Source organism: Symphodus melops (genome assembly GCF_947650265.1).
Source record: "Symphodus melops genome assembly, chromosome: 1".
In the NCBI taxonomy this organism is placed as follows: Eukaryota; Metazoa; Chordata; class Actinopteri; order Labriformes; family Labridae; genus Symphodus; species Symphodus melops.
The window spans coordinates 37,703,024-37,730,939 of NC_136691.1; the positions used below are offsets into that span (position 1 = coordinate 37,703,024).

Here is a 27,916-nt window from a genome sequence, read left to right on the forward strand (position 1 = left end):
TTTGTTGCAGTGAAATCATCTGAGTCATGAATGGCCTTCATGGCCCATATTGAAATATTTGTGAGCACCAAAAATATACTTGTGAATTGTTTTATATTATTATTTTTTGCATTTAAATATGATAGACAAATATTTTAATGTGCATTATAAAACATCTTTAAGACTTATCTGGCTCCATATTTGGAAAGGGTCATGTCTTAGATACACACAATGTACACCATTATTTTTGTTAGACTAGTAGTGCTGAAAACTGGTCTTTGCAGTCTACTGTGCCTTATGTATAGAAATTTTCGTAACTTTGAGTATGAAAAAGATCTCCATCAATAATTTACATGTATTTGGATACGACCAAAGACATTTTCTCTGGAGGGAGGAGACAGGTAAATAATGAGACAGACTTACTGAGCAGTACTCAAACAATAGCACAGAGTTTATTGGGACTTGAAGGACACAGTGGGTCTGGCTTTCACATGCACTCAGCACTCTTCTGTACATCACATTAAGAAGGAGAATTCCTCTATTTGATCCTCTCTGCTCCATCATTTATCCTTCCCTTCAGTTTATTTCCAACAAACTGTGTGAGTCTGTGTGTGTGTGTGTGTGTGTGTGTGTGTGTGTGAGTAAGATAGTCTGTGTGTGTGTCTGTGTGTATCTGTGTTGCCCGGCGAAAACAAACAGAGCATGACAGTCAGAGAATAAACAAAGTGCTGATGTCTGTGTGGGCTTCGTCTGGGAGATCGTACTAACAAGGAGGCACTTCAGTCTGATTCCGATTTTTCCTTTTTCATATCAAGTACGCAGAGTGAAGAAAAAAAACATAGGCTTTGCGTAAGATCTGCAAGGACGATTAAAATTACTGCATGGTCCAGCTTTTCTGACTCACAAAGTGAAAATAAAAAAATTCTTAAAACAAGTGGAGAAGAATGAGCTCTTCCTCCCTTTAAATTGGCTCCACTGCTGTGAGAAGGCCACGTCATTGTGTGGTGATCCTCTGGCATCTTCCTTCCCTCCTTTTTCTTGTATATGAACCGGAGCGATGAACTGACATACAGATACAATCCACCTTCCATACCCTGTTGTCATAGATTACAGATGAGGAAGACCCTTTAGGTTTGTGAGGCGTTTTGAAGAGCATAGAGTAAGTGTAAAGGAGCAAACTAGAAAAATCTGTACATGAGACAACAATGGCAATGCAGCAATATCTTTAAAATGGAAAAGGCATTAAGGGAGAACAAGACCACTTTAGTTTGGGATGTAGAAAACAAGAGGCGTCTGACAATATCAATACAATAATGTGCCTTAATGATCAGAGGTAAAAACAATTCTCATTTGGTGAGGAAAGAGTGAGACAGCATTTGAAATTGTGCAACTTGTAAGTCAGGCTGAGTGCATGTGTTCCCCTCTAGTCCATTCACTGTATTCATTCAGCGGCGATTTTACTCTGACTTCACCCTCAGGGTGAGAAGCTCAAAGGCAATTTAAAATGCTTTGTTTGCAAACAAAATGAAGAAGTGAATCTGACTAAATGTATACACTTAAAGATAGTGGATTTTTGTGTTTTGTGTTTCAAAGTAGCACAAGCTATTAAACCAAATAGTTAACGAGTAAAAGGTCACAACGACGAAAATAGCATTTAACTAATGACTAGCAAAATGTACTACAAGCATACTAACATTGTTTTCTAGTGATTATTACCTCCATTATGTTGAGTAACATTTGCAAACTGTGAAGTTAGCTAGTTAGCTAGTGATAGAAGCAAAGGCTGTTGTGATGTTTTACTGCAGTTTGATGCTCTCAAAGATAGATTAAAGGGGACTTGAACGATCCTTTTTTGATTTTAATAAAGCAAAATGTCTCTCTGAAACATGTTTCCGTGTCTCCTTTGGTTACTGATAAATCTGGAAGAGTTAAAATTACATTTTTGGTTACTAACATTTAAGGGTTTTTGATGCTTGAATTGGAGCAGAACATTACATTTGAGCTTCCTACCCTGACTTTGACAAAAGGGGCCATGAGAATATTGTAAATGGGGGCTGTGCTGAAAATGAAGCAAACAAACAGAAGAGATTTCTGTTTCTGTACAGCATATACTTAAAAAAAATCTACATTATGTCAAATATAAAGTGACAATGTAAACTGAGGGAGAGAGGGATCCTGCGTGTTGTATATGACAATGATGTAGATGGGATAGTTTGCAGAAGCGATTAGGGATACAGCTTTCCATACTTAACACTTGTCCATGCAATAACACAACACAATTCTCACAAGTCTGTCCGAGCGTGTCTAATTAATTGTGTGTGTATGTACTGTATGTGTGCTTTAAGCAGTATGATATGTCTGCAGGCTCGTATTTAAAGAAAGGATCACACACTCTGACCCTCCTGTGGTTCTAAACAACAGCGGAAAACCTTCAAAAACCAAGAAATCAACATGACAACAGTATCACAAAACTAAGCTGTAATCTTTGGCCTGAGTGTTCGCAAGGCAATGTACAATGTGTTGAGGTTGTCGAGGTGATGTGCTATGAATGTTTCGGAGTGATTTGAGGTATGGGAGAAAGGACATACAGAGAAAGAAAAGTTTAAGGAAGAGTTGTGGACACTCTCAGGGGTGTAGATACATCGATGAAGAGACACTGATACAAGATACAGGCCAGAAAGTAAAAAGGACTGGAAATGAGTGGAACATGAAATTCCTGTTTTTGAAACAAAAAAAAACAACCAAAAAAAAAAAAATTCACCAAGACCCCATCTTCTATTCCGAGAGGTGGTCTTTATTTTACAGTGGATGCCCTGAATATTAGCTTGTTTTCTATTCTTTTCAGTTTTCTTCCATGTCAGTGGCTCTGTTCTGTTGTCCAACAATCCTGAGGGTAAGTTAAGTTTGTCCAAATATTTCCAAACGTCTCTGCAACATTGATTATCCCACTCCAAATGCCCAGGGTCTCAAGGCCTGGTCACCCCCTCCCCCCTTGGGGCTGACTATTTAGGCTCTTAGACAGGCTGTCTCGGCTGCTGCTCAGACTGGGCTGTGAACCAATCAGCAGCGGGGAAGCCCTTCGGAGTTCCTTCCCTTTGTGTCTGTGCGGCCCCACACTTTAAATGTGCCACTAGGGGGCAGAGTTGGACATGGAGTCCACAGAGTTCACACTGGAAGACTGCACACGGGTGTGGGAAATAGACACCTCTGGATGCTGCAGCAGAAGAGAGAGGACATGACTTGCAAGAGTTTGTTTTTATTCATTTAAAGTTGTGTATGTGTTTGTGTGTGTGTGTGTGTGTGTGTGTGTGTGTGTGTGTGTGTGTGTGTAAGAGAGCAAGTCTGTGTGTTCACTTACGTGCCTCCTGAAGATCCTGTCCAGCAGGCTGCGTCTGGGTGGCTCTGGAGGCTGATTCCAGTCCAGATCTGGAGGTCTTGTCCCTTGAGGCCCAAACACATTCAAGTCTCTGAAGCACTCAGTTTCTATCATCTGGATGAGAGGAGAGAGAGAGCAGAGAGAATGAGGAGGGAAAGGAAGATGAACGAGAGAAAGGAAAGGACAGAAAAGGAAGGAATAATAACAATAAGGAAGGAGAGAAGGAGATGAAAATGAGGTTAAATTAGAGATTACAGGAAAGAAAAAAAAGAGGGAAGGAAAGAAGAGAGGAGAACATTTGACAAAGGAGATGATGGAAGGAAATTGAATGAGAAAAACGCGGTAAGGCGAGAAAAAGCAAAAGGAGTAATAATGAGGTAAAAAAAGAAGAGGAGGAAAATGGATTGAATGAGAGGAAGAAGTGGTGGGTAAAAAGGAAAGTTTATGATAGATGGGAAAATAAAGGAAACATGAAAAAGAGCTGATTAGGTGAACTTTGGTGAGCGAATTCTTCCAGCAGTTAAACAAACTGCACCAAGCATTTAAAAATGTCATAATAGGTGCACACACTTACCTCATTCTGCCAGGGGATGGAAACACAGCCTGTAGAAAATTTGGAGTAGAAGTCGTTGTCAGTTTGGTCCAAATTGACTCCCTTGACTGTGGAGAACTGCTCTATGTCCAAAACATCCTTACAGTACACTGCCCGGGGCTGGGAAAGGCCAGTGACCACAATGAGAAAATACCAGAAAAAAAGGGGGAAAAAGCAGACAAGCTTATCTTAACAGTTCATTTATAATCATGGTAGGACAATTGCTATAAACACAAAAAACATTTTCTTCCTGGTGCAGCATTTAGAGTATTTTGGTAAGCATAAAGAATTCAAACAAGAGGTTTTTTAAAAGTACTGAAGTGTTTCAGAGCATGTTTTTGCAGTGAGATTGATTTTCAGGAGTATAAATTACTCACATCAGGCAAAAAGGGAGGCTCTACAATTCCAGCCTCCAGCCTCTTGAAGTTGATGTTTTTGAAGAATGAGTGGGCCTTAACGCCCGCTGCTCTGTCCGCCTGGCACCCCAGCCTCTGCTTCGGGTCTTTGGTCAGCAGCTGGGTGAGCAGCAGCAGAGATGAGTCATCAAATTATTCATCATTCCTCCATATCTATCCCTCCACACATACCTTTTATTTTTTTCCCATCAAATGCTCACCATTCTACAGATGGCCTTTGTGTCCTCTGTAAACTTGTCATTGTACTCCTCCTCCTCCTCCTGCACCCTCCTCTCCACCTCCTCTCGCTTCACTCGCTCTTTTCGAGCACGAAAAGGCGATCTTCCGGCTGTCATTTCATATACTAGGCAGCCCAGTCCCCACCAGTCAGGACTCATGCCGTACTTTTCATTGTTTATCACCTCTGGAGCTAGACAAAGATAGGTAGAGAGACGGAGAGATAGGGAGAGAGAGAGAGAGACAGAGAGAGAGAGACAAAGAGAGAGAGAGAGAGAGAGACAGAGAGAGAGAGACAAAGAGAGAGAGAGAGAGAGAGAGAGACAGACAGAGAGAGAGACAGAGAAAGAGACAGAGAAAGAGAGAGAGGTTGTTGCGTACTTATAAATGGCTGGATAGTCAGGTATATTTACTCTTGGAAATGTTGATTTATTTATCTTACCCATGTAGCCTACAGTCCCCACCCTGCCTCTGATGAGTTCTCCTTCAGGCACTTTAATGGCCAAGCCCAGGTCAGATATACGAATGTGTCCTGTAAGATAAGAGTGGAGAGCATGATACTTTTGAATTACTTAAAGGTCACTGGATTATAAAGTAGTGTGTCAGCAGCAAAATTAAATATTGTGCAAAGAAACTTACCGTTGTCATCTAATAGGATATTCTCCGGTTTCAAATCTCTACAAATTATACAGCATGAAAAAAAGAGGAGGAAATCAATTCAAACATGATCATTTACAGAAACAATAGAAAGAAACAAAGAATTAAAACCTAATAAACTGACATGGTTTGATAACTATTAAAAATGAGCCTTAGACTGTTACCTGTAGACGATGGATTCCCTGTGCAAATGCTCGAGTCCACAGCAGATCTGGGCAGCGTAAAACTGTACCCTGTCCTTCTCGAAGCCCGGCGTCCCCATGTTGTAGATGTGAAACTTCAGGTCTCCACCATTCATGATGGTCAGCACCAGACACAGAGCATCTTTGGTCTCATATGCATACGCTAAGCTCACCTGGAGGAGGGCAAGAACATGTCCAATAGTATTAAAGATGGGGAGGAGATGCATACAATATTATTGAATGATTGCTGTGCTACAAATACATTATTGTTTTAGTTAACTCACAACAAATCTACTGTTGACTTTCTCTAAAATCTGCTTTTCATTGAGAGCCATGGACTCTCCTTTCCTTTTCTTTATCCTCTTCTTTTCCAGTTTCTTGCAGGCATACATCTTCCCAGTAGCTCGAACCTGGCAGGCACACACCTGAGAAGAAGAAAAACAGGGAGGCTTTTTTAAATATCTGCTTATCATAATCACAAGATGTGTGCATTGTCATTAAGTGTATCTCTTACCTCTCCAAATCCTCCCTTCCCCAGCACTCTGTACTGTCTGAACGTGTCTTTTGTGATTGGTTGCCTGACAGAACACAGATACAGCAGATCCCGTTAATAGATGTTCATGTCGTATTGATTAGGTCGGAGATATTATCAGCAGAACTCAATACCATCCTGAATCTGTTTCCTGTACGGAGGGTGAGGCCTCTTGTAAGCAATTTCACTTTCCAGACACGGATTCAATCATGGCTGCTCTGAAAGCTGTTCTGAAAGCCTGCTGTCCAGCAGACTCTGATATGCACTCTGCATAAAATATGTTCCTGTCTGAAGCCGTCAGGCTCCTCTCAGTGTCTATGAGTGTGATTCCATAAAGTTAAGTGTCTCACCTGTACATTACTTTCTTCTTAATAATACTCTAAACTTTCTACATTTTTTCACCACTATAAATGCTATTTACCTTGCTTATTTAGATGAGACAATATGCGTTAAAAGATAAAATGCATTAATGCATCCCTGACATTTATCCAATAATGTGATATATAATAATATATCAAACACATTAGCCATTTAAAGCATACTTTAAGTCAATTCTCATCAAAGTATTTAATATGCATGCAGGACTTTGAGATGAAACTTTGAGACTTTGAGTATTTCCAAATTGCTGAACTCTTACTTCAGTAAATTATCTTGATATTTCTAAATTCACCATTGAGAATAGTTCTTTAGTCTAACAGAAGTTTATTTAATGATAGGCTGAATAGTGAGTAGGTAGGTATTTTGGAGGGAGTGTTATTTCTATGTCTGCTTGACAGCGTGTACACAGGTAAAGGAATACTTACCACAGAGACACAAAAAGGCAAAAATGATGATCATAGTTAGTGTTAAAGTCAATAACACTCAGTGTGCACTTTATTGAGTGTACCAGTTCATGTATTTATACATTTTATTTAAAAAATAATTGTTATCTGATGTATTGTATTGTGGTCGCTTTCGGCTCATTAATACCCTGGGTGCCTTTGCAGTTATATTGTAAAAATATATAGGTGCACAATCTAATACAACAGTATGTGTATACTGGTATATTGGTTTGATTATTTTTAAGTAATGTTTAAGTAAAAAAAAAAGAAAAAAGGTTGAATTCAAGGCAAAGCAGAGGTTTTATTCTGGCATGATTTACATGTAAGCGAGAAAAAAATACATAAACTTCCACTTAAAACTACTAATTTCCGTACCTCTCCAACACCTTCCACTGCAGGAATCGGTCATAGTACATGCTGTTCTGGTAGTCTGAGAATGGAGCTCCACTCAGGTAGTCATGAACAGCCCTACTCCCACATGGTACACAAAAGCACACAACCAAAACAGCAGGTACAGTCAGCACAGTTAACAGTGCAAACAAGCTAAAAAAATCACTTCACAATATCTTGACAGTTTGTGTTCATATAACAAGAGACAAACGGTAAACAGATCAGTCTGAAAGAGAACAGGTGAGCGTCCAGCCGACAGGTGAGGGAATAAAAAACAAACAGAGAAGACTCACTTTCTGCAGTTACTGAAGATCTCCTTACATGGACTGAGCTCGAGGTTCTCTTTGCACTGGTCTGCAAACACCTCTGCTATGTCCACATGCTGAGGTGACTATATCAACACATGTAAACACACAATGACATATGTGCAACATACAGAAATACATTATGTTTTATTATAAACTACATCAAATGAAAGAGTCACATACATGACTTTTCTATATATGAGTCATCAATAAAAGGGTTACTCACATCTATTTTAAAACTAACCCTATAATGTATTGTTTTATTATATTCAAGATAAAGAATCCTACTTGTTTTGATAGAAAAGTCTTGATGATCTGGTCGCCTCTGATTTTTCTTTTTTCATCTGGTGTCACCTCGTAGTCTTCCTAAAGGACAAAATCAATCACATCAACAACGACCCGGCTGAGTTTAACTCATCTTATGACCAATGAGGACCAATGACTGTATAGGAGAAGGGGACGTAGCTGCTCGTAGTCCTAGTTTAAAAAGTGAAGCTCAAGAAAAATTACCTTTTATTTATATATATATATATACATATATATATATATACACACACACACACACACACGGTATATAACTAGACTTACTCACACATGGACACACAGTGAAAGAGATTTCAGCAAAATTATTAGTTAGTATTAATGTTTTATAGAGTTCAAACAAGGGTTTTTTGAATGTACCTCAAGTTACAACTATGTTTTGTCTTCACAAAACTAAATGCGGTTCATGTTTTTGAGACTTACAAGCAACAAACCCAACTGAGCTTAAAAGTTGGCAAATAATGTTTCTAAACAAAATGTATTTAGAAAAGGGAAAACAAATAACAACGCATTGTCTACTCCCTCAATTACAAATAAAATATGGTTCTATAAATATCCTCTAAACTCATAATCACAATTCAGAAATTTGCAAGATCTCATTTAATTACATGGAGCAGAGATGAAGGAGGTGATACTGAAACTGTATCATCATAAATTAAGCAGATCATTTAGGACCTGGTGTTAAACCAGAGGGACCAACCCCCTCTCTATCCTGCTGTTTTCTAGCTTCAAATATAAACTACAAGTAAAATCGAAATTACTTTCATATTACGTATCTTACAAGAAAAAAAGCAGAAATTTACATCACATATTTTCATGATGGAGTAGCTGCTGTTTAGTGATGACATGGACACTTCTCAAACACACATATGCTGCTCTTGGCTCTGAGTTTGAGCATACGTTAACACTAACAGGTTTGGCTGTTACACACTGGACATATTGGACATCTCCCTGACAGTGCTCTGACGCATTTCATATTCAACACTTTTAACTTCTCAAGAAAAAAAAAAGGCTAGGAGGGGTGGGTGGTGGGTGGGGGAGCAACATGGCACCCGGCTGCAAGCTGGCTCTACTCTTTCTATCAGTGGCCTTTTTCCAGCATGGTCCTGTGTTGCCTGGCAGCCACACAGTAAACACAGTGGGATTCCTTGAGGTCCTGGAGTGTCACAGTGTGTCACACCGGCGTCACTAGCTTTCCACTACAAAACACACAAACACACACACACTCGCATGTATGCATACAGTACATGGGCACACACATAAGCCAGAAGCTTAAGGACACATAAAAAGCCATAGCGCCATTGGCTCTACAGAACAAAGCCTAAAGAATTCTAGAAATAAATGTATACACACTGTGTGTACAAATGTAAATGTAAAGAATTAAATGTATAGCAGCACAGACAGCAAATTAATATTTCTGTTGAGTCTTGATTAAGTGAACATTTGTTACAAAAGCCTCCAGAGAAATTACACAGTAAATGAGCTGTCTGAATCCCACCCTTTGCCAGTGGGGGGTCAGCCAAAGGGGATAAGAAGACTCCCTTTTAGCCTTTTGGAAGCAGCAGGGATCCAACGCACACATTCACACAAAATTGTGCACACACACACACACACCTTCTCATGATGTAAGAGGAACCACTTGAACCCCCGAGCACATTCCTTTCTCTCTTGTAAAAAGTGAAACACACACACTAAAACTAGCTTTCCTGTTATTTCCATATAAGAAAGCTAATTATCCTGTCTCACTTATTTTATGAATTTTATAATCAAATCATTATATTACTTCTAGGAAATACTGTGACAAGCTTACAAAATAAAAGCGTTTCTACGAATCCTGTAAATTCACAGGCCTCACATGTTATTTATTCACTTTAGATACAGGCACCTTACTGGCTGTAATCAGCCTCAGGCCTGGTTTATTGTCAGTAAAGTGGGGAGTGTAAAGCTCAACACTGAGTGTGGCCTCACAGTTCGTCACATGAATTGCGGAATTAGTGCCAACATGTGTTTGGGATGAATGCGTGAGTGATTTTCGGTCACTTTTTACATCCAGGGGGCTGGAGGTTGGGGCGAGAAAGGGAGGAAAGGGGGTGTTGGGATTGGAAGGGGTGGTGTGAGAAACAATGCTGTCCTTTCTGCTCCGTCACATGCCCCCAAAGATATTCTGGGCATAGATAAAGACTTAAATGTGTCATGTGGGAGGTATTCGTCTAGACGCAGAGAGAAAGATTGGACATGGGGGGACCACAAGCAGGGATGGAGGGGGGAGATCTGGCTATTGAATAATCACTACTCAGTTTAATTGTCTCCTCTGGCAGCATGACCCAGCAACACCCGGGTACTTTCAGGCTACGCAGTAATGAAAGTGAGTGCTGTTTTCTGCACTTGGTTACTGTTCTGAAGAAGTGTTATATTAAAAGAGGATTTCATTTTTGACTTTACATTTTATTTAATCTACACTTTTTTAATTTACCTTTCTCCAATCTCTTGGTTCTTGTAACCTGTGACTATGAATAGTTATGATGATTTTGAGGATAGTAAAACCTGAAACCAAAACTGTTAAGTCATTGTCAGAGTTTTACATTTTAAAATGAAGACTTATTACTTTCATCTCCTAAATTATAATTAACTTATCTGAACGTTATACTCCTTACAGTTTTACAGCCTTGCTACTTTAGCTTGAATGCATCTGAGGATATTTAACTTTAATTAATATATTGCATCACCGTAAGACACCCTCTCAACATCAAACCAATTTCAACCTAAACACATGATGAGACTGTTCTGACAAGCTAACGTTCAGATGAGCACATTAAGAGCAATATTATATTATATATACATTCAACTGGTTTGTACATTGGAGCAAGGTCATATTAGGGGTGACCCTTGGCAATAATCATTTTTAGAAACTACATACATATTTTAATGAATTATTGTCTTATTCAAGTTCTGTCTTTTCCTGAATGGTGTCTGATTCAGTCAGCTTTCCAAGACATAGCACACAGCAGGTAAACATGTCATACAAACAGCTAGTTCTTGCTGTAAACCTAAGTTCAGTATTTACATTTTTACTTTGTAAGGTTTGAGTGTTCTTTTCTGCATTTTCTCTTAAAATTGTCACGTTAAACTAGAGGAGAGGACATTAGCTTGTTAGCGTCTCATCAGTTAGCTAACAAAACTGTTGCTTTGCCTTTTAGGTTTTCCATTACACAGTGGTACAAATCCTTCCTACATTATAACAAACAGTTATCCTTTTTATGACCAACCCCAACCTCTTGTTCCAGTCTTTTTTTTCTCCCAATTTCACAAGAATGTTTAAAAAAGCCAGTTTGACCGTTTTATCCGTTACTATTGCTATTGCCAACTCCTGCTAGCTAAGCAAATTCTGAGGCTAAAACTCAGTTGGTTGGCATGTATGTCGAAAGATTGTTCTTTTATTAAAAAAATATTAATAAGCATGTCTATTACTGTATGATGCTAAAATCAGACCCAATAAGAGTTGTGAGCCTCAAAGCACAAATGTTTCAGATGTGTGCTTTACTTTATGAGACAAAATTATTTGAGGACTTAGTTAAAATAAAAAGTTGCCTTATGTTAAAGAAGTCTAAGCTTCCCAAAACCTCATAAAGGGCACTGCCACTGCAGTATGATTACTAGCTTTACATTATACCATTTTACCACCCACAGGGTTTATATTCCTTGGTTAGGGTAGATGTTATCTTGCGTACGTAACCTGTAGCTAACAACAGGGCAATTATTTTAATCTGTTCTTTACAGCAAGCATGTTCAGACATCAACACTTCACAGGCATACACCGCTTTAGTATGGAAGGCTGAAATTTGTTCATGAAATGTTATATATTATGGTTATTGTTAAAAGAAAGAAAGAGAGCACATTGATTACTTTAATGACAGCATATTCTGAGATGACGAACTGCTTATTTCTTGTAAAAGATACACAATCATGGGGTTATGTGTGTTTGAGAGTCTGTGTACCATTGCGTCCAGTAGCTGGATGCATCGCTGCAGTTTGATTCGTGTGTCACAGTAAAGACGGAAGAGAAGCCGTCCGATAGGCTGTTTCTCACAGATGCTGAAATAGTCCCGCTCTGCAAAAGTGATAGAGGCACATTTTAAAATGCACACTTTTTTCAAACACCAGCAGACAAAACAGGTGAGCATGCAATGATACGAACCAATGCTGTTTCCCAACTCAGAGCACTGGCTTATATGGGGGAAACGGAGGATCTCTTTCCATTTCTTGCTCCTCCCTTTCCTCTTTCCTCCTCCACCTGTGGCATCAGAGAAAAAAACAAGAGGATGAAAATGTTGTAATGAAAGAACTTCATGAAATTGTCAAAGTCTATTGTCATCAGAAATGATGGAGGCCTGATGGCTAAAATAAGCTAGGAAAAGAGGGGAGTTGTCTGTGGGCTCCCCCCTGAATTAAATCATACTCTCTGCGTATATATAATTTACAGATTACGTCTCACTTCCTCTGTAAAAGTCTCTCATCTCTCTTCTAACTTTCCTCCTCACTCAGTAGCTTGTCTGAAAGGGGAATACTGTGTGTGTGTGTGTGTGTGTGTGTGTGTGTGTGTGTGTGTGTGTGTGTGTGTGTGTGTGTGTGTGTGTGTGTGTGTGTCTACACAGACAGAAAGCCTATTCTGACCAACTCGGTTCCCATCAGAACCCGGGACTGTGCCAGACTGGATTCCTTGACTCTGAATAATCATGCATCAGCTTTCTACAGCAATATAACACCATCAAGAACAAAAATCACTTCATGTAGTATAATTTATCTCGCCTTTAACTTGCCTCTCACATTTGCCCATCACCCACATTTCCTCTCAAAATACTAAATACAAAAAATACTATTGCTGCGCTCAACGCCATGTTTTTCTTGGTTTCATTTTTTTTCTAAAATGCAGAGACTGCTCTAATGAACTGACAGGGATTTCCTTTAAACGCTCTCTGCGGTGGAAATATGGTGCAAGTGGCTTTCCCGATGTGAGAGGCAACATTGAAAGCATGAGAGCAGGAGAGGCAATGACAAGCAGACATCTTTAAGTAATAACCCAGGAATGCGAGAGGCACTACGTCATGCTGGTGCCTTTGAGTGAAAGCTTTACCAGTTTTCCCATCAATCCTCCTACATCACTCCTCCACTGTCAAAAATTCCTCTTTTAATCTTAAATAAATTGCTTCTTTTGTAATTCTTGATGATGACACACTTTAAGTTGGTTTCAGAAAGTACAGATCAAAGTCTCAAATGTGGCCTTAAGACATCATACAGACTTAATTTACTAGTCATTTTGATATCCTGAAAAACAGTTAAGATAAGAGCCCCTGCATCAAAGTTGTTGTCATGAATGATAAATCTGGGGGCTGTATTTCCTTTTCAAAGACCATTGTTTTGGCAAACAGCCAACTCTTTGCTGTGGTGAACACTTGGACATTAACCTTGTTGGATTTACTGACTGTGCCGAAATCCCATGAGCTTCAGAGTAAGTTTTGCTCTTTGATTTCAGATATTTGCCACTTAGTGGCCAATAGTATAAAGCATATCTACTTAACATATTTAAAGTTGTTCTCAGTTGTGTTTCTATGTATTTTTATCATTATTAAATGTTTTTGCTGAAATACATTTACCAGTCAACGCACATCACACTAGAGAAGTAAAATATCAGAAATAATTTGAGATACTTTCTAGTCATTGACAAAAGGGTAACCATACATAACAGCAATAAACAAAATCCAAATTTGCATGAACTAAAGTGACAAAAATATTTTTTTCATGGTTCGCAGGAATCCTTACTGTAACTTCAGGCCTGGTATGAATCAAAAGAAAGATCCTGTCTTACACAGCTGACATACAGAATGGCAGCCATACAGTATAACCATAGCCAAATACAAAGCATGAATGTATTAATAAGTCAAGTCAAAATTACCCCTGAGAGAATCATTAACTCCCGGCACCTGCTCCTCATCAACATTACTGTTGACCAAACAAGCTATAAAGAGGCACACTTCCTTATTTAAGTACCAGTTGTTCTCTAAAAAAAACACTTAATATGTGAAGTTATTCTCCACAATGAAATGTCAGTGTGTCGCTGTGTGGTCCAATATTTTAATCTCTTTTCATACAAACATGACGTCTGCCAAAAACCACAGAGAGAGCAGAAGGTCATTCCCTGGGGGGCCACCATGCTAAAAATGAATGCTACTGTAAGGCATTTGTGGATAAGAGTGCCCACCAAATGGCACAGATTTCCTGTGAAGGGTCAACATCATGTCAGATAATTGTACCAAACTTTGTTGTTCCACCCAGGCATTCAACTTTTACACAATGCTGAGACAACCATAAATAATGTAGTTCCTCCTTTTTCTTTGTATGTCCTGTTTTCTTTCCTTCTCACTGCTCTCCCAACGTATTTACTTTTCATTTTCTGTGTCCTACTCTCTCCCTTCCTGCTTCTTGTAACCCGTCTCCCCGGCCATCACCTTCCCTTCTGTCCCCATTTCCTGTAATCAAGCCTTAGACTGTGAATATTACAAATCTAACATATATATATATATTTTCTTTACTGTTTTGAGGATTTATCACGACTACACTGCTGCCACCTCATTGGCAGCTTCAGGCAAATCAACCCTCTTTGTTCCAGGATAACATAAGGTCACAATTTAAAGCTTCAGGGAAAACATTGCTATCAGATCAGTGGGTTCCTATAATATCTGACTTATGACCACTGAAAAAAGGTATATCCGCTATTGTTGTCTTGTCATAAGTACGTTTATTAAAAATAATCGTGCTTTTTCCAATCTGCATGTCTTTCTTGTAATTAGTCAATGATAACTGTGTTTAACAAAGAGGCCTCATTTTGCAAAATAAGTGATATTTATCTTGGTTAAAAAAACTTTAAATGTCAGTCTGTCTCTGCTTAGTGTGAAAATAAAGACTGTGTGGTTGTGGCAAAGTGAGTGGAGATTGAAACATCCAAACTGCTTGACGATCTCTAACTTATTGCCCTTTCAGGATATTTAATTGTCCAGCTGTAACAAACATTAGGACTGATTCCAGGCAGGATTATGAGTAATAGCGGAGGCCTGTTGGCTGCAAAGACCTGAACATCCATACACAACAAATACACCCAGCAACTCCGACAAACATGCAAATATAATATGCATGCATTATTTATCTTCATGCAAAGGACTCATCCATCTGGAAGTAACAAGATGTTTCCTGTCTGGCTCCAGTATCGTTTTCTGTCTCTGATGTCTGTGACCTCAACAATATAACATTGTGTTGCATTGTTGGTGGCTGTCAGCTCTTGTGTATCTGCTCGCTGAAGGGGAAATATTCTGCTGGGATGTAACTAACCATGCTGAGAGTAAGTTTATATAAGGACTGTAAGTATAAAGGCAGAGAGATATTTAAATCCTGGACTTTTGTTTTACATCAGTTCTGTAACTCTGGCTTTCTGTTGAACAAATTTGAGTTTCTAAAAGTATGAAAATGCTCATTAATGTTGTCCATGAATGTTCCCAACCAAATCCTTTTGTGTTTGTATTTCTCTGTCTCTCCTGGTCTATCACTTACACACAAGTAGAAATATGCACTGCACTGCGGAGTACGCTGCACACAGGAACTTGTCAGTCTAATTTGTTCCATGAGGGTGGTGTGATCGCCGCCCTTTATTTATGTTTCTGCTTAGTGGCTCTGACATCATCGAGGCATGTCAAGTGAAGCAAAAATAAGGTCAAGGGAGAACGACATCCGTCTGGCAAGGCACCAGGGAGTTACCAGCATCCCAAACCTCTGTGTGTGCGTGTGTGCAAACACAGTGTTCTGTTGTGACGTCCACATGCTCAATTTAACTAAATTGGGGCAGTTCTGCAGGGCCTGTCCATCCACACATTCGAAAAACGTCCCTGCATAGCTGTTAGGTTATATTCACAGAGTTGACACACAGAAGAATCCAACTCATTAACCAGTTAGAGCTCTCACACTCACATACAAGCGTACACACACACACACACACACACACACATCTACAAACACACACACTTTCAAACACCTCCACTTGCACTGCCACCAGACGTGCTTTAAGATCTGCTGTGGACAACCAGCCGAAACCACATCCTAAATCTCATGCTGTGCAACTAGCGTGTAGGTTACAGTAACAGAATGAGCAGAAGGAGATGTGAGCGCTGGCAGAGACGAGAGCTGTTAGTTTGTGCTTTTGTCTACACCTACACGCTGCTAAAAGAGAGATTTTGGGTTGGTTTATGCGACTCTTCGCTCTCACCCCCCTCCCTTTGCCAGAAAAATATAATTCCTGCTCACAAACACTGCTTATTTCTTTCTGATTATCCATCCCTTACATCACCTCCTTTTTTCTGAGGTGTTAAACGTCAGCCTCCCAGTTGACTTACACCACCGTGATCAGGGATCAGCAAGGTATTAACTCAAATAATCCAGAACACAAACTTCGTTGTTCGTCTTTTACTTCCTTCTCTCTCACAATACCAAACTGATCATTGAATATATTTGTATCATGACTGGAGGTAAGGGCTGGTGTTCCTGTGTATGCAAACATCAGTTGCAAATACACAACAAGATCTTAAGCAGAGACAAGAACTTTGCAAACATGCTTTAAAGTTGTTATAAATGGCACAGTCTTGATTTGAAGAAAGGAATATCTAAAATAGATACACACCTAATTAAATAGAATCTTTCCTTTATATCCCTTTATTACAAGTGCAATCTAACCTCGCCTGCAATACACACTGATTTCTTGAATGTATTTGTATCGTGAATGTGTGTTTCACAACTTCAACTTCTATTTATAGCCCTGAATGTATTTCTTATGCAAATATTTATCACTCATTTGACATCTTTTGTTTTGATTACTGCTTCTCTTATTTGATATTATTTCATTCTAGTTTGTGTCTTTCATATTTGACATGTACACATTGCACTTAATTATATTTATGACTATATTTACACTAAACAGTCTCTAAACTAAATATTTGAAAATGTTTTTTTTTTCCTGTCTAGTCAGACTGAAAATTAAAATTGTGAATTTATGGATGATTGGAAATATTTCTCTCTTTTTTTTTCTTTTTTTTTTTTTTTTTCTCGGATTGTGCCTAACTAATCAAATGTGTGAATGTTACTTCTATAGACACTACAACCAGGGATGTGAGGTAAAATTAAAAAAAATCTTATTTTGCATTATAGATACATTTGATGCAATTAAGAAGGGGTATTATGTGTCACCTGCCATAAGAAAGTTGTTTTTATATATTAAGGAATTATTTTAAGTTAAGCTTTGAGGTTAGCTTGCAGCAAATGTATGTTGTGTGTGTGGTCTCTGTGCCACAGGAAATCACAGGAAACACTGCCCAGACCTGAGCAGAAGGGGAGAACTATAGCAGGAAGAAGCTCTTTGTTGCCCTTTCCACCATGATGTCATGTCGCTCCTCTGTCCAGCCTTCTTATTACCATCCTGAACTAGGCTCTTAGTTCACGTGTTCTTCATCACAGCGATAATAACGGGATGGTCAGCAGCAACATCTGCTAACATACTTAAACATCTGTGACGTGCGCCTTTTACCTGTCAACACTTGACTACTCTTTTGGCTTCTGGGGGGCGCCACATGTTAAAGAACTTAATGAAGGGTCATAAACTTTAAATCAGTCGCAGACAATAAAAAAAAAAGTCATTAGCAGTAATAACGCTAGCTTATACAGCTTTGAGAGCACTCGTTTACAATAACACTTCAGTTCTGAACAAATATGACCTTATTTAGCATGGTCACAGTGATTTATACATAAAGAAGGGTCACAGCTAATTTATCACAAAGCTTTAAAAAAAAGTACACAAGTGGGACTATTTTCCCGTCCTGATGTCCTTGTTAAGATTACCACTATAAATAGCAGTCAGCCCAAGGGCAGGAGCAATGTGTTGATACAAACTGAGGTGGTCAAACCGGTCCATGACCTCAGAGTTGGCGAGCTGAGACAGTTGTCGCTAGAGTAACGGTGTCTGTTCATAAATGAACAACCACAAACATACGAGGGCAGAAGCAGAGGGCAGCATGCACTTCTTGTCTGGGAAAGTCATGTGCCACAGGTTTCCTGTGCTATAAATATATAAAATATGGAATGTGAGGGGAGGAAACATTCAATTGACTGAAATTATATAACACACCAGTCTGCCTGATCAAAGGCCCCACACACATATACTGTACACATGGCATGCTGGGTAATACAGGCTGTTTGCTCATCCATAAAGATCCAGGAGGACAGAGCATAGTCCACATGACACTCACCATATTAGGAAGCTCCTACGTTTTGACACAGTGTTAGTGTGTTTGTTCACCTCCTCAAATGTTTTGATAGGGCGAACATTATGGCAACATAATCCTAGATTACTGTGAGAGATGATTGTGTTTCTTTTAGCTCACAGTAAAACTTTGCAGTTACGTCACAAGAGAGCAAACATGGAGGAAAGTGCTTCCAATGAAAACAAAAGATTCAACTTATCAGGCTGATGGAACACATGGTGCACTGTATGTGGAAAGTATTGAACACACACACATGCACACACACACACACACACACACACACACACACACACACACACACACACACACACACACACACACACACACACACACACACACACACACAGACAGACACACAGAGCACAAAAACCCATCCAGTAAATAGGGTTAAAGTGATTACATTGCCCTTCTCAAGCCGGTCTCTATGCTCTCCAGCTAAGCTCCATTTCCTTTTTGTCCTCAAACACACACACACACACACACACTTCATCAAGATGTTTGTTCCATGTCTTGCTCCTATGTTGACATTGCCTGTTCTTTTGTCCATGTTATGGCAACATCCTTCAAAAAGGAATAGGTGCAAGGCAGTATAAAAAAGGAGCACAGCAGACTGAAGGAGAAGATAGACTCACAAACTTACTCAATTGCCACAAATAGCTTCGATCAGAAGTCTTCAGGTGACAATTTTAACCAACAAAAATGATCACCAGAAGAAGAGCTCTTACATTAATGTTGTGATTGATTGATTAAAAACTTTTTGTAGCATTTAAACAGGTGTGAAGTCACATCTTCTTCATCAACCTCCCTAAAAATAAAATAACGTAGAGTGGAGAATATCCTTTAGTGAGTGGAAGTGCTAAGAAGAGGCTGCTGTTTACACTTTTACCCCATTTGTGTTAGCCTCTGTTGAGTGACATTTAATTTTTTGGCCTATGTTGACATTTTACAGAAAGCCAGGGAGACGCTGCTGTTTGAGATTTATTATTTATACATTTTTAAGTATTTGATTTAGTAGACTCTCAGTTTTCCATTAAAATGTGAAGTGTCTGGCCAAGTTCCCATAAATCTGATGTGATGAAAAATAATGTATATGATATCACTGTGTTAACAATAAGTAGTATACTAATTTCACAAGTTACATGACCAATGGAAACACAGACAACTCTGTGTGATAGTATAGGGGTACATGGGTTTGAGTTGATGTATATTGTTTTCTTCCTATACAGCTGTTAGACATCCGACAGGAAGCTTAAAAGAGAAAGTATTGATTTTTCCAAGATTAATGCACATTAAATATGCACTGTATCTTCCATTAATAAGACGTGGCCGCCAGGCAAAGCTTATGAAGCACATCTCAGGCCTTGTAGGGCATCAAGACACAATTAAATGCGGCGTAAGTATCACCTTTCTATCTGAAAGTATAAAGTAGAGATCATCAGTTTGGCTGCTCACTGCATTCCTGAAGTACTTTCCCGACAGCCGTTCAGTATTCACATTTTTTCTGCTTCCACTTTCCCTCGGCCCACCTTGTCTACTTCAGATAATTATCTCCTATATATCCCAGAAATCCACTCGACAGCCCCAAGAGAAGAGGCGTGAACTTGTTGCATCCAGCTGAGTTATGTATACTGTACGTGTGGGTAGAGGGAGCAATAACAATAGAGATAGTAAGAGCGAGAGAACTGATTTTTTTCCACTCAAGATAAAATGAGTCACACTCCCACTCAAAACACAGCAAGCCTTGTGGTGCATTTTTGATGGAGAAATTGGTATCTCTGCTTTCTATTGGTTTATTGCTCCATGTAATGCTGATGAGGATTTAATTAATAAAAAGTCTATTAATTCTGAATGACTCACATAAACAAGCAAAGGATACCAAAGTTGTTCTTATTCTTCTACTTCATATGTGTAGAAATGTTACTTTACATTACAAACAGAAATGGTTGGGTATTAGACATCCAAACATCCTGCACTGTTTACGTTAAAAAAGGCTGTTCTGTTCTTTTCCATTGTTTTATTTGGATGGATAAGGATACGATATTTTGTTAAACAACATGTGATAAATTTAGGGCAAAATGAGCAAAGACTGGGGGTCATCAAAATCAACATTAATCTAAAGTTTCTTACAGACGCTTTGAGTACAGCTTAGGCTGATTGCCTTATTTCTGATGGTTATCAGTCATAAAACAGCATGTTGGATACATTAAAATGTTGAGCTGATGTTGTTGCAAATGGATTGTTCAAGGGATCACCAAAATGATTTGAGTTTATCCAGTGTAAAAGCAAAAACATCAGCGCCAAAACTCATTGCAATTCATCAAATAGTTGAATAGACCTTTCATGCAGAGCCATGAATGACATTTTTTCAGTCTGTGCCAAAAAGCAAGAAGCCACTAGAATGGCTCCTTTTTCAGGAACTCTGACTGAAAGTAAAAACAGGGTCTTGAGGATCTAAAATTGCAGGATAAATGATCCAAAGCAATGACCCAGTTGAATGAAAAACAACTATAATTAAAGTGAATCACCTTGAAGACAGCCGATAAATATAAGATACTGATAAGAAATGGTCACAGCCCGGCAGGCTAGGCTTAAGACTTTGGATATTTCTTTTTACCCCTTTCTTTTTTCTCATCCAACCCAAGTAAGGATACAACATGTCTTTTTTAATCTCAAGTATTTTACAGCTCTTTACCCAACAAACGTCTATATAGGGCTATATGGCACTGTGTCATGGCCCTGTCCTTTCAAGCAGGCCCAGGGGGAGGAGCTCTCCAGGTAAGATATTTTTTATTGTTTGAGTGGAAGTTGAATATAAAGTTTGTCAGCGACAAAATAATTCTGTAAAAATGTCATGCTGAGTTGACATTAGCATTAGCTGACAGGTGGAGGTGCAGGCAGAACAAACACGATCTTTGTAGTGTGTTAAGCAGATTCAAAAAGGCAACCAAGCTCATTTCCTTCAATCCTGTCACTCTTTTCCGAGCTGCTCCCCAGACTTGCTAAGACTTGGCGTGGGATCACATGATATAGAAACTTGCCCCCTTTCTACAACAGGAGACACTGTGTATAGCCATAGCCGACTGTGCTGACTAATACCTTGGCTACTATCATGGGTTGTTATCTTGCATCATTCACAGCTTCTAGTGGTGGATGATTAGTTGCCTGAGGTGTCTTTACTAATCAACAAATCTTTATGTGGGCAGTGGCTCAATAACAGATACGATGATATGACCGGCTCCAAAATACGACAGGGAACAATCATGTCTTGTTGCAATCTGAACCGGAGCATCTGACATTTTCTCAAAAAGAACAGGATCTCAAATGCCTGGGTTCCCGCATGTTTAGGTAAAACCATTTTATATTTTCTTTATGGATTCCCTCTGTCTTTTAGCGAATAAACAACTCCAATGTTTATGGAAAAAACTGCACTGATGTCAGATAGGGCTGGGTATTTCCCACAACCCCATGATCCACTGCATGGTAGTTCTCTATTTAGATAATGAACAAACTAGAGATGAAAGTAAGAGCTGTTTTTCAATTGAAGTGAGTGGACAGTTCAATCAATTCAACATGGGTTTATTCCATATGTTGTGGGTCGATAGAATCTCGGGTTACCCAAATAAATGTTAAAAACTGTAAAAGTGGATTTTTTTTTTTTACAAATGATGTCCCCTTTAACATGTATTCAACGTATTTAGCAGTATAAAGAGAAGTAAAACATCCTCAGTATGTCAACATAAGAAACATGACAGTAGTCAGCTTGTAGTCATAAGCAGTGTTTCATTTTGATTGCTGATCCAGTGTTGATGCATCAAGTTTTCATTTGCTAGCACTTTGCTGCACACAACACACTGAGGTTTTTATTGTTCTTTTTTGCATGCAATGTTGGAAAACGCATGATTTAGGTGTCACGCTTATTTAGCCATAGTAACTAGCAGCATGAAAACAAACAAAAAAATAAATACTTTTTCTTCTTCACTTATGTTTTAAAGGCAGATGACCAACATTTAAGTGCAACACCGCCAACTATCGTCACCCCATATAGTATAAATAAATCCATACTACACAACATGTTCTTAAAAATAAAAGCATTTCATATACTTTTTGTCACACTCATTGTGGACAGTCATGATTCACATGAGACATTTTCAGAGGATACACTGGACTTCTGCTATTAGCCTTTAACAAAAAAAAAAATCAGAAAACACTCATTACGGAGAAAGTTAAAGCAACACTTCGCATTTTTGTCATCAAAAAAGACAGTTAAAAGACAGTTGACGTCCAAAGAAGACGATCACAGCGGGATAATTGAACAAGAAGTGTATGACAGGGATAATGCAAATCAGCAGTAAAAAGAAGTTACGAAATAAAGCGTGATAGGAGGTAAAACTGGCACCAAATGACATTGAGGAAATACATAAATCCTGCACTTCACTTCTTTAGGGCCATTTATATTCTTCAGGAAATCAAATATTGTGATTTATGATTCTATGATTGTCGAGCAATACATCTGTTAACTCAGAATAGCTCTATCATGTTATTATTGCTATTGTTGGCCATGTATTGTACATTGATTCCTAACTTGCCCTGCAACTCCCATCTCTATTGAACAAAGAACAGGCTCTGTTCAAATAATCAGCATTGTTTCTATCAGTTACCCTGAAAGAATAAGACATCACTGCTTGTGTCCTTTTACATTGCTGTCATATCTTCGTATCATTTATAATGTCCTGGTTGAATCTATGGGATGGGAGCACAGGCAGAAAGGGAAAGCCAACCGGCATCAGAGAGGAATTCAGGCTAGTAGCCCAAACTAAATACCCCGGCTCTGGTACCGCAATTCAAGAAAGGCATCTGGATGCAGCGATGCAGTTTTTCCCCCTTACTCTCATTCACTTGGACAACCGATGACGTACGCTCGCCTGGCTTGGAATCTGCGACGGCTGCCAGAAAGAGTTGTGAATGGGGAGGCAGTTAGACATGTATGCGCACACACGCACACACACACAGGCACAGACACACACACACCCCTAAAAAGCTCAGGGTCTACTGCACTGATGTTGCTCTCGTCATAGTGGCTGGGTTCAGGTTACACTTAAACAAAGGAATTCACCCCCACACCCCTCATCTGCTACACACACAAGAATCTACATAACGTCCTGGTATTAAACAGGAACACTTGCTCGACCTATGTCAGCTAACATTAAAATAAGACTATAAACAGCTGCATCATTCTTAAGCAAGTTACTGAAACTTGTTCTTGATTTGCTGTGACCCCAAATTTCTTCAGCTGACAGCAATCATTAAGACTGTTGAGCTTTCATTCTGCTTGGATGCTGCTTACATGGCTTTAGAGCTATCAGATGATACTCAGATGACCACAGTGGAGATCCGGGTGTTTCATTTCACCTCATACTCATCATCCATAAAGTATCTTCCGCAGAGAGCGGAGCGCAGCACCACAGGAAGATGGAGCTCGGGTAGCAGGAGCCCACACAGTTTGTTATGTAACGATCAATTTGATTAAATAGCTTATGGGCTACATCTGACTGAAAGCGTATAATACCATTTGCCTTTATGTAAGATAGCAGTCACACAAGGATATGGTTTAATATGATCAGAGCTGCTTCTTTTTTTCCCCTTGGAAATCACAAAGATTGATATTTTCCACTCTGTGATTAACATAAAGCAGCATATTGTCAGTCAGTCCTTTTTGAGCCACGAGGTTCAAACCATCTAATCTGATCATCTCAATCTGTTTGTTCTGGTAATCAATCACAAGATGTTCCCAGTAACACACCCAAACCAGTAATGTCTGATCATTGCACAAAAATATACAGAAAAAATACTTTTAAATTCATTTGAAAAAGAAAAAAAGAATGAATAGTCTTACTTTTTGATAATTTTGTCAAGGGCTGTGCAATTAATTGCCATTTCATTGCAAAAGTCTGAATCTATTACATTAAGTAAGAGTATTACATTTGTGCTGTTAACCACTTTGATTCAGTCAAATAAAGCTCAACCTATCAGTTACCCTCAGTCAACATGAAGTATACCAAAAAGACCCAATGACTGAGTTAAGGCTGACATGCTCTCTTCAACTTCCATTTTTTTGTACTTCATATAATTATCACAATGTAGAACAATGTGATCGCACACCGCATATCATTCTAATATTGTGCAAGAGCAAGACATACTTCAATCTAAATTTATAGCATTAAGCGTAGAAAAAGAGTACCATCAGTATAGAGACCCCATGACAGACACAATTAAAGATAATTCAAGACATAATAAACCACAGACAGAAACTCGCCTGCAGAGAGGAGGCTTTGAGTGAATGTGATGTTTGTAAGATTGAGAACTTGTAGGGACATGCACAAGCTGAAACAGCCAACTCTGTATGAATGATGGAGCAGATGCAGAGCAGCTATACAACCCCCATCTGACTGGTCTATACATTGGTGCAAAAATAATGATCCTGATCTTAAGTACATTGTTTCCCCTGTCTCTATTAAATGCTTCTTTTTTTTATTAAGAATAGTGCAAGTTTAAAGGTCTCCTCCGTTAGGCAGACCACTTAGGGTTGGCACAAAAAGAGCCAAAGAGTGATATGAGGTTGGCATCCATGCTGTAGGAACCTGGCTGGGATATTAAAGACATTTTTTAATTTATGCTTGTGCGGGTAATACACAGCAAAGAACTTAAACTTGGCCTTCCTGTTGTGCGTTTTGGGAGCCTTTGGACAGAGGATGCATCCCTCTTGCTTCAACTCCAGCTTGAGACACACTTGCATAAACAAACAGGAATAAACACTCCATTCACATTCTCTCTCTGTTGCTGGTATGTGACCTAAAGTGAGCCCCTGTGTACTATCCTGTACTCCTCTATACATGTGAGTGAGCGGCAGCACACAGGGATCTGAACAGTCTCACTGGGCCTGTGAGATAAGACCTCATGATTCAGTCAGAGAACACAACCAGTAACACACACTAACAACGATCTGAAACATGTTCAAACATGTGCAGTCTAACAACATATCTGTTGATCCTCTCTTTGGTGTCTGCGTCTGTATGGCAATTGATCAGGCTGCTGAGAAAGTCGTGTTTCAGCCATTAACTCAAAGAACCATCTCATCCCTCAATGTGAAACTGTAAAAGGCCCTTTCTCTCCCACACAGTCGGTGCAGGGTCTGGATGAGCACCAATGGAGCAGCTGGGACAAGCAAGATCTGTCATGGGTCATTAGCTGCTCTTATTAATTCATGAGGCTTAATTCAGCCAGCCCGGTCGTGCTCTGCTCGCATAAAACAAGCGTCCAGATTGACCCACGGGCGAGTGCGTAATTCGTACAGGGTTTGACAGCATGTCGGCTTCCTGGTTCACTCGATTGTTCCATTAATTCTCATTAAACCCTCTGCAGCCTCTTTTTTTTCTAAAGTATGTCATAATTGTGAGATAAATGGAATAAGCTGCCAGTCTTCTCCTGCGTCACTCTGCGACTCCACAGAGAGCGTTGCCACACGGAACCACACACTTCAATCAAACGTGGATTCATTTGAATAAATGAGTAGGGAAAGCTACATGTGTGACGCTCACACGCCACTAAACTAAAATTACTGCTTGTAAGAAAATTACAAAATTTAGCCTGGGAAATCCATGCTTGGCACAGAAACAGATTTCCAATGAAAGGTGGAGGATTATTTTCTATTTTATTTTTACCAATCGCTACCCAAAACAGATTCTGGGACCCCTATGAGACTTTTAAGGAAAAAATAATGACGTCAGACAATATGATAATTCACTCTAGGCCCTAAAAGAGCCATTCATGCTACCATAAATGTTTATATTTTAAACTAAACAGTCAAACGGTGTCTGGCCTTCAAAATGCAGGATGGCTTATACACAGATAACAGAGTCTCAGTACAGGCCTCTTGCATAGATTTCAACACGAGTCACGTCATCAGATCACCGTGTAAATGCCAGCAAGCCAACACTCATTTATTCCTCAGTGAAAATAAGTTCTTCCTTGCCTCGGTGTGTGCCTCAGCACGTATAATGTTGCGAAAGGGCGCATTCATTTGCACAGACAGTGAAAGCGGATGTGGGAGGCAGATCCCCCCACCACCTCTTGCATTATGTGGTAAAAAACGCGTCTGATCTGTCAAAATCGGCGAGGATTAAATGACCCACGACATAGAATTAGAGAATGATTTTCATCATCAGATGATTCACATATTATGAGACGTGTTCATTTTGGCTGTAATTTTGCACAAGACCCATTTGTTACCTACATCTGTATGATTTACCTGCTGTGCCGAGGCGTACAGTCCGCAGGCAACCATCATCTTATACGAATATTCTTTTCTGCATTTCTCGTGCAAAATGTGACACAACCAGGAACACTTACTGTTCACTATTGGCTCCATAATGTGTCAACTTACCCTCTCTCGCTTTAAGCAGTACAGTGTTGGCTACAATGTTCTCCAGCTCCATCAAAAAATCCTAAAATGAGAGGTTTTCTGTACACAAGAGCCCGCAGCAGAAACAACGTCGGTCAGCTTATTTGCTCTTCACTCTTCGTCGGTATCCAAGTGAATATCATTCATATCAAAGTCGTTGAGGATAAAACAGGATGTCATATGTTGTCTTGCAATGTAAACTGGGCATGGTTCTTGTTGTGGGCTGGAAGTGCGGCGCTGCATTTCTACTCCAATCCCCCCTAAACCATCCCATGCGTAATTTGGCTGCAGAATCCCTCGGATGCAAAGAATATTGAAGTCCTCGGCAGAAGTGAATTCAAAGCGGGTCCTTTGAACGGATTCTTTCAGTAGAACACCAGGATACTACCAGCTTTACATTACAGCGGCAGGGGTTGGTTCAGCGCACCAGAGAGGACAGCAGCGCGCCCCCCTCCCCGGTTGGTGCGTAATCAAAATGGGCTGGGCCTCGCCGTCACAGTTTAATCAAGCCAGAGACACACACACACAACTCCAGTAGAAGTTAAACTTCCTTGTCTTCAAAATAAGGTCACATGAACAGCATTTTGACTGTAGGTCCTGTTGCTCATACATAAAATGCTTAGACACAAGATTGAATGCAATCCTCTCTCCTCTCACTGTATCGTCGTCCTACTTCAAGTTTAACCACATTACACGCAAAGATTCGTTAGTAAACGGGGCTACCAGAAAACAGTAAAGGGGCCCAAGGGGAAGCTGTTGTCTCGTCCAAGGATTTGAGTTATTAAAGTAAATAACATAATTCAAAATGACCACATGGAGCTGCATGGGTGACCATAGTTTGAGGTAAGATCGCCCTCTAGTGGTATTTAAATATAAAGAACCGACCCTCAGGGTTAAACAGTATCATTAACGCGCAGGTTTAGAGTTCTTCTCTGAATGTCTTTATCGGCCTCTTCATGCAGACGAGCTTACATTTTCCTCAAAGCTGGTGGCATTTGCATGTAGAGGTTAACCCTCAGATCCCCAAGCAGAATCAACTTATAATCAATAATAATAATAGATGGGTTTTTTTTCCCCCACACATTAGTCAATGACAAAAGAATAATGTAATTCTTAATATGATTTATCCCCCTAATGCTTTACATCACCCCCATTTACCCCATAGCACTTTTTTTTTTTTTTTTTACTGTGGCCCTAATTATTTTAGTGTGGGGTTTTATTTTGAAGTTTACCCGGAAATATTACTTATGGTACTACAAAGGGCTTGACATCTTTCTGAATACACACCCCCTCCCCCTCCCTTTCAGGTGGCTGTACAG

The 27,916-nt window shown here is 39.5% G+C and overlaps 1 protein-coding gene across 1 annotated transcript; it reads right to left on the reverse strand.

Annotated features, from left to right (window-relative positions):
- Window positions 1-398: 398 nt before the first annotated feature.
- On the reverse strand, window positions 399-27,610 carry grk5l (G protein-coupled receptor kinase 5 like). The gene is made up of 16 exons (XM_079351198.1): window positions 26,580-27,610; window positions 11,983-12,078; window positions 11,783-11,895; window positions 7,755-7,832; window positions 7,455-7,552; window positions 7,147-7,239; window positions 5,933-5,996; window positions 5,703-5,843; window positions 5,401-5,591; window positions 5,219-5,256; window positions 5,022-5,111; window positions 4,564-4,772; window positions 4,325-4,462; window positions 3,930-4,067; window positions 3,338-3,469; window positions 399-3,193 (listed from the first exon to the last, which is right to left on the reverse strand). Exons 1-16 carry the CDS (start codon window positions 26,629-26,631, stop codon window positions 3,110-3,112), a joined length of 1,755 nt encoding a protein of 584 aa, XP_079207324.1. The 5' UTR covers window positions 26,632-27,610; the 3' UTR covers window positions 399-3,109.
- Window positions 27,611-27,916: the final 306 nt, after the last annotated feature.